Source organism: Stegostoma tigrinum, chromosome 5 (assembly GCF_030684315.1).
Source record: "Stegostoma tigrinum isolate sSteTig4 chromosome 5, sSteTig4.hap1, whole genome shotgun sequence".
Classification (NCBI taxonomy): domain Eukaryota; kingdom Metazoa; phylum Chordata; class Chondrichthyes; order Orectolobiformes; family Stegostomatidae; genus Stegostoma; species Stegostoma tigrinum.
Window position 1 is genome coordinate 59646274 of NC_081358.1, and position 12160 is coordinate 59658433.

Sequence of the window (12160 nt, forward strand, 5' to 3'; positions counted from 1 at the left end):
TAGAAATTAACCATGAGATAGGCATCCAGGAATATATCTTCACACCATTGCCACTTGTGGTGCTCACAGATGAAGTACCTAAAGTCCAGAATATAAATTCCAGTTTTAACTGCTGCGCTGTGCTGTTGTATGTAGCCATTTACTGTTGCCAGTATCAGCAAATGAATGCTTCGACAGTACCATTTAGATTTAGATTCCTCATTCTGTGCTTTAACTCTGTTTGCTTCAGCAGATTGACATTTTTATAGAAGCAGCAGATGGAGGAATGCCAGGGCACTGAGTAGAGTTTTCAATGGGACGCCGACAATTATTTATAGACTTCTATATCTTTCCTGTTGTCTGACTAACTATAACAGTTCAGATTGACCTTCATCATCTGTACTCCTTTTGTGATCATGTCATCCAACCATAGCATAATTCACATAATAATTAACTATTCTACTAAACCTTTCCTAAGGTGAATTGAATAGGAAACTTGGGATACAAACAGAAAGTGCTGAAGAAACTCAGCAGGCCTGTGGCACTGCAGGTGGCAGTGGAGAGGGAAACAAAGTGAGTGTTTCAAGCCCAGTGCGACTCTTTAGAACTCAGACTCTTGTGCAACTGCAACCAAAGTATTAGCACACTTGGTTAATGCAATAACTACTCAGTTATTCATTAACTCTGGACTTTTAGAGAGATGAAATGTACCTGAAATTCAGATGGTTGTACGGGACCTCCATGCTTTATCCAGAGTATTGTAATATTGAACGTGATTAATGAAATGAAGAAATACAGGCCATGTGGATTTCCTTTATTACTAATTATTAGTGACTTAAAAATTTCCTAAATTCGTGACATGTTAATACATTCCTGGAAGCAGTAATCCAAGAGCATCAGCCCACTGTCCCAGATTTTATGAAGGAAATAATGGTGAAGCTAACAGCACTGAAGTTCACACATGAGCAGTTAAACACAGAAGAATATTACTCTCCAACTGGCCATGCCACAGTAATATATCACTGATAGATTTATTATTAAATCATTTTAAATCACTTAAATCAAAAGTCAAAGTTGTGAAGTTGCCCACTAAACGTACCAGAGCACATTTTACATTGAGCATTCAAGTGTAAGTGTGTTCTAATAGTACGTTAAATCTTAATTACTACAGGAGGTGATGGCCTGATGATATTATCGCTGTACCACTAATCCAAAGACCCTGGTAACGATCTGGGAGAGCTGGGTTTAAACTCTACTATATTGGAATTTGGATTCAATTAAAAATCTGGAATTAAGAGTCTAAAACTGACCATGAAACCAATAACAATTGTCAGGAAACACCCATCTGTTTCACTAATGTCCTTCAGGGAAGGAAATCTGCCATCCTTACATGACCTGGCTTACATGTGATTCCAGATCCGTAGCAATGTGGTTGACTCTTAACTGTTTTCTGAGCAATTATGGATGACAATAAATGTTGGCCTAGCCAGCAATGGCCACATCTTGTGAATGAGTTATTAAAAAAAACCCTATGGCCCTGAAAATTCAATTTTCTAATGTCCATTCTTTGAGACTGTTGTGTAGTTGGAAATTTTATTTTATAGTTATTTAAGTGGTTATTATTAAGGGCCTTTGATTTTTTTAAATTACCTATAGGCCTCCTATTTTTCTCTCACTCGCTTTCATTTTCTAGGCATGATTTTGCATGGAATTTTATGTTTTAATTCATATTTCCTGATCCAGATTCTTTAAGTTTCTGTGAGCATCCTTAAATCTGACTGAAGAGACATGTTGCTTGCTCTGCTCTCTCATGGTGTCTCTAAATAACAAATGTTGCAACTCAAAGTCACCTTTCGCGATCAAGCCACCTTGCTGCAAATGCTGGGATGTAATTCCCTTAAACAGTTGTAACGTGTGAACAAAGACACACTTGGAGCAGTATTGTGAATTATTGGAGAAATACAACAGGTCTGGCAGCTTGGAGAAGAAAACAGCAATAATGTTTCAATTCCAGTGAACCTTCCTCAGTTTTATTCTACATTAGAGCATTAATGATGAACTTCATGACAATATCGATGTGGAATTAGGTTAGAAACTTAAGAAATACTGCATTAATTATGAGCCAGCCCAAATTGCTGGTTGAATTGCCTCACTAGCTTTGCAAAATCCACACTTCATGTTTCACATCACAGTTTCATGCATCTAATTGCTAAGTTGGCCTGTTGTGACATGTATGAGTGACTCCTTCGCACCTGCCTGCAAATATTGAGCAATTCTGTTCATGTTTTGAATAATACATATGCTTTTGCTCACAACAGTAGTGGGTGGGCTAGTTTACTAGAATAACCAAATGGTCAATTAATCATGGCACTGGAATAAATGTTTAATTCAATAAAATAACTATAGGTTTACTGGAGGAGTTCATTTTACAGAAAGATTTTCACTACTCAAACTTCTTTATACAATGTAAAGTTTGAAATGTTTTGCCTAGAACATTGCTGGAATTGTGAGCTATCGCACAACCTACGCAATGGGACATCTGGCAGCTGGATGAATAATGGGATGAGCTCTCTACTAAGCATGTTGATTTAAAGATTGAGTGCTAAACAGAGGGAGAACCAAGATGGAGCGTAAATTTGAGTAGGTGAACTCAATGTTGAATCATGTTCAGAAACAAAGATTGGATTGAGAGACAGATAGACAAAAATAAAAAGAAGCACAAAGGCAAATCAAGGAAAATGTAAAAATTTAAACTTAGTATGTTTTAAATTTTCTTAAGTAGTTCAGAACCCAGTGGCATGCAAACTGCATAGTTAGAATCATTTTTGGAAGGGAGGTTAATTGGCAATTATTAACAATTGAAAATGGATTAATGGGTTATGGGGAGGAGGTAGTTAGGTGGAGTTGAGGCCAAGATGACATTAGCTGTGATTGTATTAAATGACAGAGCAGGCTCGAGGGGCTGAATTTGTCCATTCCTGCCGTTAGTCCTTATGTTCTTATTGTAAAAGCTGACTTCTATTAATTACAAGATGACTTTCTGTGTGAGTTTAATGGACAATTAATTTGCTAACTTAGCAATTGGTTGCAAGTAGCTGTGATGTGAAACCTGAAGTGTGGATTTTACAAAGCTAATGAGACAATTCAGTCAGCAATTTGGGCTGGCTGATAATTAATCCAGCATCTCTTATGTTTCTAACCTAACCTAATTCCACATCAACACTGTCACGAAGTGCATCATTAATGCTTTAACATAAAATAAAACTGAAGAAGGGTCACTGGAAATATTATTGCTATTTTCTCCCCAAGAATTGGTCCAGGAATTGAAATGTTGTTGCTGTTTTTTTTCCAAGCTGTTGTCTGACCCTGTTGTGTTTCTCCAACAATACATATTTATTGCTCGAAGTGTGTGCATTGTTCACACGCTGGTGTTATTTCAAGGATTAAATCTCAGCATTTCCAGCAAAGTGACTTGATCTCAATAGACCATGGGTTGGAAATAGATCTTCATATTGCTGCTGGGATCCACAGTCCATAATTCATCTTTAACTTTTCCATGAAGTGCGTAGGATATGAGCATCGCTGGCTGAGTCAGCATTTATTGCCCATTCCTAGTTGCCGTGGAAGACGTGGTGATGAACTGCATTCCTTAACCATTGCAGTTCATTGTGGTTAATGTATTTTGTGAGGGAGTTCAGATTTTGACCCAGCAACGCTGAAGGCAGGATAGGCAGTGGCTTAGAAGAGAACTTGCAGTTGGTGGTATCCCCATGTATCTGCTGCCCTTGTCCTTTTGGTTGGTAGTGGTCATGGGCTTGGAATGTGATGTCTAAGGAACATTGGTGAATTTTTGTAATGCATCTATGGATGGTATGCTCTGCTGATGCTGTGTGCCAGTGGTGGAGGAAGTGTATGTTTGTCGATGTGATGCCAATCAAACGGGCTGTTTTGTCCTAAATGGCAACAAAGATTCTTGAGTGTCGTTGGAGGGGTGATAATATTCCCTGTATATCTCAATCATGTAAGTATCTTTCTGTTACCTTCCTTTGCTGAAAGTGATGGCTTTGAGATTTTTCCCAAGCGCTTTCTAGTGCTGCATTCAACAAACAGCATATCACAGTCAAAAGTAATTCTGCTGCCTGATTTCGATGTGCAGTCGTGGTATGTTGGTAATGTCACTGGACTGTAATCCAGAGCTCTGGGTTAATGTGCTGGAGGCTTGGTTTCAAGTTCCACTCAAATAATTCCACAGGAACCAGTCTCCCATCATCAACTCACCCTTTATTTTCACATGAATAATCCTTGACTTCAGTACTGCGTCATTCAAAGTCAGGTACCAAAGTCAAGAATATTCTTGAGTAAATAGTGAGTGAGTTGGTGATGGGAGACTAGCCTCTGTGGATTTATTTTAGTGGTGATGAGAGTTGGATCATAGTGTACCAACGAGTTAGAGGATGATAGCTGAGATAATGGGAACTGCAGATGCTGGAGAATCCAAGATAATAAACTGTGAGGCTGGATGAACACAGCAGGCCGAGCAGCATCTCAGGAGCACAAAAGCTGACATTTATAGAGGATGATAGCTGTTTCTTTACTTCATTGAAAGCTAAGGCTTGTCTATGTACCACTTCCAAGGTTGACCCTTTCTTAAGGGTTGATGCAGAGGTGTCAGGATGGATGCCAGGTTATGTATGAAATTCCATAATAATAATGACCTAAGCTCCTGGACAGACATGGGAGCCGGGACACCTTTGATCGTCCTCACTTTACTTTCCAATTGGTGTAATCTGGCCATATTGACTCAGTAGCTCAAATAGGTCACTTGGGGGGGCCTGGGATGCATGTTTTTCGCTTCGTAAGCATTTACTGGCCTTAGAAAAATATCCTGGGATTATTTCCTATTGTTCCTTGTTAGTTTTCCCTATTGTTATTAGGACAGCATCTAGGTAAATGGCGACCTGATGTAAACCTTGCAAATTGTGCTCTATCATCCGCTAAAAAATTGAACAGATTGACGATGCCCCATATGATAGTCTGATATGTTGGTGCACCCACACGGTAGATGGTGAAATTGAGGTTCAATTTTTAAAAAATGGATTAATGGCTAGCCTAATGATGTCCACTTAACTAGAGCTGATGGTTAGGGAAAAACAGGCCTAGTTCACATCCTTCAGAAATGTTTATCTGCAATCCTTATGCGGTCTGGCCTACATGGGACTCCAGACCAACAGCAATGCAGTTGATTTCCTAAATGACCTAGTTAAGCAATTCTGTTCCAGGGCAAAAGAGAATGGGCAATAAAGGCTGGTTTCACCAGTGATGGCCATGTCTTATGAATACATTTTAAAAACCATGTATGTGCTTTTATTTTCCATCATATTGCCATTGGATAATAATCAAGTATGGGACTAAACTGAAATTTCAATAAAATATTGTGCATGGGACACAGATTAGTTTTAACCCACCCAGATAAAATCACCAGCAACATCCTCACTGGTCTAAGTACTAAAATATATTAAAACATAAAACAGTACAGCACGGTGCAGGTCCTTTGGCCCATGATGTTGTACCAACCTGTTATCCTGCTCTAAGATCAAAAACTTATCCTGCATACCCCATATTTTAATATCATCCATGTGCCTATCCAAGAGTCACTTAAATATCCCTAATGTATCTGATTCTACTATCACTGCTGGTAGTTCCTTCCAAACACCTACCACTCTCTGTGTAAAGAATCTACCTCTGATATCTCCCCTATACCTTCCTCCAGTTACCCTAAAATTATGCCCCCTCGTGATAGTCATTTCTGCCCTGGGGAAAACGTCTCTGGCCCTCCGCTGTATCTATGCCTCTCATCATCTTGTGCACCTCTATCAAGTCACATCTCATCCTTCTTTGCTCCAATGAAAAATGCCCTAGGTCCCTCAGCCTTCCCTCAAAAAACCTGCCCTTTGTTCCAGTCAGCATCCTGGTAAATCTCCACTGCACCCTCTCTAAAGCTTCCACATCTTTCCTATAATGAGGTTACCAGAACTGAACATAATATTCCAAGAGTGGTCTAATCAGGATTTATAGAGCTGTAGCATAACCTTGCGGCTCTTAAACTCAATCCCCCGCCAATGAAAGCCAACACACCATACGCCTTCTTAATAACCCTATCAACTTGGATGGCAACTTTGAGGGATCTATGAACATGGACCCCAAGATCCCTCTGTTCGTCCACACTGCCAAGAATCCTGCCATTAACCATGTAATCTGCATTCAAATTTGACCTTTCAAAATGAATCACTTCATATTTTTCTGGGTTGAATTCCATCTGCCACCTCTTTGCCCAGCTCTGCATCCTGTCAATATCCTGTTGCAGTCTACAACAGCCCTCCATGTTGTCCACAACTCTACCAACCTTCGTGTCATCAGCAAACATACTAACCCACCCTTCCAAACCTCATCCAAGTCATTTATATACAAAATGTTGTAGGTGCTAATCAATACATGTTAAAGTATTTTTCTCACTGAATTCTTGTACATCCTTCCTGCCTTCATGAATTTATTGAAATAGTACCAGTGTCTAAAAGTCAAGAATACCCCAACATCCATCACTAATCTGATTTTAGCCAGGTCTGAGCTAGAAGAAGCCCAAATTGATTCCATCGCTATTGCCTCCCTAACCTGTTCCTCCTCTCACCTATCCCCTCCTCCCACCTCAAGCCACACCTCCATTTCCCACCTACCAACCTCATCCCGCCTCCTTGACCTGCCCGTCCGCCCCGGACTGACCTATCCCCTCCCCACCTCCCCACCTATACATTCCTCTCCACCTATCTTCTCCTCTATCCATTTTTGGTCCACCTCCCCCTCTATCCCTATTTATTTCAGAACCCTCTCCCCATCCCCCTCTCTGATGAAGGGTCTAGGCCAGCAACGTCAGCTTTTGTGCTCCTGTGATGCTGCTTGGCCTGCTGTGTTCATCCAGCTTCACACTTTGTTATCTTAAACAAGTAACTGTAAATGCTTTTTCTCTTATGCATTTTTGACATGCTTCTCACTTAATGAATATGTTTACTTAGGATTCTCCAATGACCAAGATGAATCCCTGGAAGATTAGCCTTCTGGTCCTTACATTGGTAGTCTACATCATTACTCTGGTTTTGAATGCTCTTGCAGGACGAGGATCACAATCAGGTAAGGCTTACCAAAATCTGGTATGGTTCGACCTTACAAAGCTTGAGAACACCTGAGCACAACATCCTGGTCCATGTGAGGTCACGTAAACACCACATTGATGAATAGAACTTTTAAAAATTGTTCTGGATCAATCTTCTGCTTCTACTTGCAAAAACTTAAGGTTCGAATTGCATTCAGGACCACTTAAGTCAATTAATTCTAAAATATTCATTTTTTGTGGTAAACCCAACATTGACTGAGTTAGTTAAACTTTCTCAGCTCCAACATGAAGTATCTGGATAAGTTGGACGTAAGACACTACCCTGAGGAAAGCCTTCTGCTCTGTTTTGTGATGTGATGGTTGGCCTTCAGCAACCCTTACTGCCTTCCTTTGTGCTGGATATGACTCCAACCAATAGAGAGTTCCCACCCCATTCATGTGGATTCCAGATTTATTAGAGCTTCTAGATGGCATACTCTGCAAATGTGGCCTTGAAGTCAAGGGCAATGACTCTCACCTCATCTGTGGAACCCAGCCGCTTTGTCTTTGTCTGGATCAAAGCTATACTGAAGTCAGGAGCCGTATGGCCCTGGCAAGCAAGATATTCCTTTGCAAATATCACTTGAGAGCACTGTCAATGACCCCTTGTGTTATTTGATGGATAATTGGATTGTCCTCCCTTTTGAAGACAGGACATATCAGGCAATTTTCCATGTTGTGAGTAGAAACCCGTGTTATAGCTATACTGGAACAGTCAGACTACTTGAGACTAGTTATGTCCACATTCTTCCTCAAACGAGGGTCCCCCAGCTCCATTATCAATAGGGTCCTCAATTGGGTCTGACCCATCTCACGCACTTCTGCTTTCACCCCTTCTGTTCCCTCCTGCAACAGTGATAGGGTTCCTCTTATCCTCACCTACCATCGCACGAGCAACCACATCCAGAAGATCATCAGACGCCATTTACGCCACCTCCAGCAAGATGCCACCACCAGACACATAATCCCCTCCCCTCTCTTGTCCGCCTTCCGCAGGGACTGTTCCCTCCGGGACACCCTGGCCCACACTTCCTTCACCCTCAACACCTCCCTGCAGCCCCTCGGCACCTTCCTCTGTAACCGGCGAAGGCGTAACACCTGTGCATTTACCTCCTCCCTCCCCAGAATCCGAGGGCTCAAACATATCTTCCAGGTGAAGCAACACTTCACCTGCACTTCCAAGAATCTAATCCACTGTTTTCACCGCTCACAATGTGGTCTCCTCTACAGTGGGGAAACGAAGCATAGACTTGGCGACAGCCTCACAGAACATCTACATTCTGCTCACAAAAATGACCCTGAACTTCCTGTTGCCTGCCACTTCAATGCATCACCTTGCTCCCTGGCCGACCTTTCTGCCTCCGCTTGCTACGGTGTTCCCGTGAAGCCCAGCATAACCTGGAGGAACAACACCTCATTTTCCGCTTGGGGACCCTACAGCCCTCTGGACTCAATATTAAGTTCAATAATTTTAGGGCCTAAACTCTCCCATGTCCCAGCCCCCCACTCCACACACCAGGCCTTGATACCACATAGCCTGCCACTACACACTCCCTGTTGTTAGTCACTAACAGTCCCCATTAACAACTATTTACTCTCCCAACATGATCATTAGCAACTCCTTTGTCTGTCCAACTGTCTTTCTCTCTCTTTGGGCTCTATCTTATCGTTTACTCCCTACTCCATCCACCTCCCTATTTTCTGCATATAAACTGACATTTTCCCAGCCACCATCAGTTCTGAGGAGGTGTCACCGTACCCGAAATGTTAACTCTGTTTTCTCCTCCACAGATGCTACCAGACCTGCTGCTCAGCTTTTCCAGAAACTTTGTTTTTGTTGTTGTGTATGGACTACTAGACTTCAGTATAAAAGCTGAGATAACTTTTGCAGTATCCAGTTACTTCATTAGTTCTTGGATATCATGTGGAGTGAACTGAATTGGCTGAAGATTGGCGTCTCTCTGGTGACATCAGGAGTAGGCCAAGACAGACCATCCACTTAGCACTTCAGGCTAAAGAGTTGCAAATGGTTTGGCCTTGTCTTTCTCACTGATGTCCTGAGCTCCCTCACCATTGAAGATGAGTCTGTTTGTGGAGACTTCGCCTCCAGTGAGTTTTATAATCATCCACCACCATTCATGACTGGATGTGACTGGAGTGCAGAGTTGAGATCTGATCTGTTGATTTGCTTAGCTCTGCATATCGCACACTGTCTCTGCCATTTGGAATATATGTTGACCTGTATTGTAGCTTCAAGTTAACACCTTAGTTCTCAGTGTGTTTGAGTGTGCTTCTGATGTGTCCTCCTACCCTCTTTGTTGAACCAAAGTTGGTCCCTATCCTGTTGGTATCGATAGAGTGGGAGATAGATGGATGATAAAGTTACAGATTGTGGTGGAATGCACTTCCGTTACTTCTGATGGTTCTCATTGTTCAAGGATATGTCTTTAGTTACCCGAACTAACCTGAATTTTAACTGTTGGTGGCTGCAACATGACTGCAGAAATTCTCAGTGTCAGGAGTTTCCAATGCAGTGGTGATTCCTGTCTATACTGTCTGGGTGAGCTCTATCTGCCCCATGCAGATTGGTGAGGATAAGGTCAAGTGAGTTTTACTCCATGTGTTACTTCTTTCACTACATGTTGTGGGCTTTGTTTGATTTGATATTGTGAAATATTTTGTAGTCTTGAGTCAATGCTGAGGATTCTTGAGGCTACTCCCTTCTGTTTGTTTTACATTGTGCCACCATATCTGGTGGATGTGCCATGCCCTGAGAAAGGGCAGACCCAGGAACTAGAGAGGCAGGACGCTGGGATATTTGCTGAAAGGTGAAATTCAGTGAGTTAAGATTATGCCAAATAGTATTGCTTGACTAATCAGTGGGACAGTTCTCCTAATTTTGGCACAGATCCCTGAGTATTCTTAGGGGGAACTTTGCAAACTGGAGTGGGTTGGCTATAGAGTCATAGAGTCATAGAGTCATACAGTGCAGAAACAGACCCTTTGGTCCAACTAGTCCATGCTAAACATAATTCCAAACTAAACTAGTCCCACCTGCATGTTCCAGACCCATATCCCTCCAAAGCCTTCCTGTTCATGTTCTTATCCAAATGTCTTTTAAATGTTATAATTGTACTCACATTCACCAATTCCTCAGGAAGTTCATTCTATACTCTATGTAAAAACTTTGCCTCTCTTTCTTTTCTAATTATCTGACCCCTCACCTTAAAAATGTGTCCCCTAGTCCTAGTCATTAAGGCATTTAGTTTTTTTCCTCATACTTTAAATGTTCATCTTTTTGGCTGGCCAACATTTATTGACAATTCCTCTTTGTCCTTGAGAAGGTAGCGATGAGCTGCTTTCTTGAATCGCTGTAGTGCTTGAGGTGTAGGTATGCCCATAGTGCTGTTAAAGAGGGAGTTCCAGCATTTTGACCCAGATAGACTGAAGGAATAGTGATATATTTCCAAGTTAGGATGGTGAGTGGCTTGGAGTGGAACGTGTATTTAGCTGTTTTCCTATGGATCTGCTATTCTTTTCCTTCTGGATGGTAGAGGTCACGGGTCGAGAAGGTGCTATTGAAGGATCCTTGGTAAGGAGCTGCAGTGCATCTTGTACATGGTGCACACTGTTGCCATTGTGCATCAGTCATGGAGGGAGTGAATGTTAAAGGTGGTGAACAGGGTATCAAGAGAGCAGGTTTTTTCTTGGATGTCGTTGAGTTTGTTGAATGTTGTTGGACTTGCATTTATATCGGAAATATGTAGGGGGTCCTTAGATGCCCCAGGATGTGCTGAAGAGAGTTACCCTCTTCCTGTCCTAGTGTTACAGGCTATGAGACTGCCAACACTTCCATGGCATGCATAAAACTGCAGTGGGATCAGTGACAGATCAGGAAGTGCCTGGAAAGACATCCATGGTAGCCTCACATCCAGTGATACTCCATGTCCAGTCCTGTGTCACCCCGTCGCAAAAACCATCTAACCATATTCCAACCTATCCAAGGTGAAGCACCGTTCTGCACCATTCAGTTTGTTGCTTTATTTAGCTTTGCAGTCAGCTGTCTGTTTCAGATATTCCACATTTATGAGAAGCCAACTAGAACCAGAAATAGCATTCTGACTCTGAAAAGACCCAAGTTGGAAAGAACATTCTGAATTTCATTCTTAAAATTAGTTTCCGAATGACGATTTATTGTCAGTTGTATCCTATAATGAACAACATGGTAAAATACTGTGAAAAGTTTCAACTGTTGCCGCAATCCAGTACCATTCAAATACTACAAGAACAAACAGAATAAAAATACAAAGCTGAAAGAAAGCCCAGCTTTGCTCCACCACCTCCACCATGAGTCTTGAAACCCTGAGCCAGAAAACCAATGACAGGCCCACGGCCACTTGCACTGGACCCACCAACATCAGAGTTGCCAATCTTCAGGTGCTATTTCATCGTTGTTAGGCCCACCCTGCCAACGGGCTGCCAGTGCTGGTCCCATGACCATACTTGCCATGCAACCAGGAGACCCTGACTCTGAGCCAACCACGACCAGGAGCTACAACCACTGCCATGCCAATAACCAGGAATTCCCATTCCAGGCCTACACAACCGGGGTCCTTGGCTGCTGCTTCAGCCACTGCCTTGCCACTGCCTGGAATCTCTGCTCCAGGACCACTATGACCAGGGGTTCCTGGGTCCACCATCAGTCCAGACCCCTGCCTCGCCAAGAGTCCTGCTCCAGCATTTCCACGCTACGATGTCACCTCCTCCACCACTGCAAACAGGAAGAAGATGAGGAGAATGGAAAAGAAAGTAGACAAAAAGGATACTAAAGAAGGGAGGAAGTGGCAGTGTGGAGACTGACCCAGGAACCCGAACATTGCCTACCTTGCCAGCCCCACCTTCTTGAAGTTTCTAAAATGAGCTTGACCTAATTCCACTAATTGTTTAAAAAAACTTTAGCATGATTCTGCAGCAGAC

General features: G+C 42.3%; 1 protein-coding gene across 4 annotated transcripts in view; it reads left to right on the forward strand.

The window, feature by feature from the left end:
- Positions 1-12160, forward strand: part of si:ch211-161h7.5 (uncharacterized) — a 59914-nt gene that overhangs the window by 10865 nt on the left and 36889 nt on the right. For all 4 annotated transcript variants that reach the window (XM_048529960.2, XM_048529962.2, XM_048529958.2 and 1 more), the window contains one exon: positions 7047-7161. In XM_048529960.2, coding sequence (XP_048385917.1) covers positions 7047-7161 — 115 coding nt within the window. The remainder of the gene's footprint in view (positions 1-7046; positions 7162-12160) is intronic.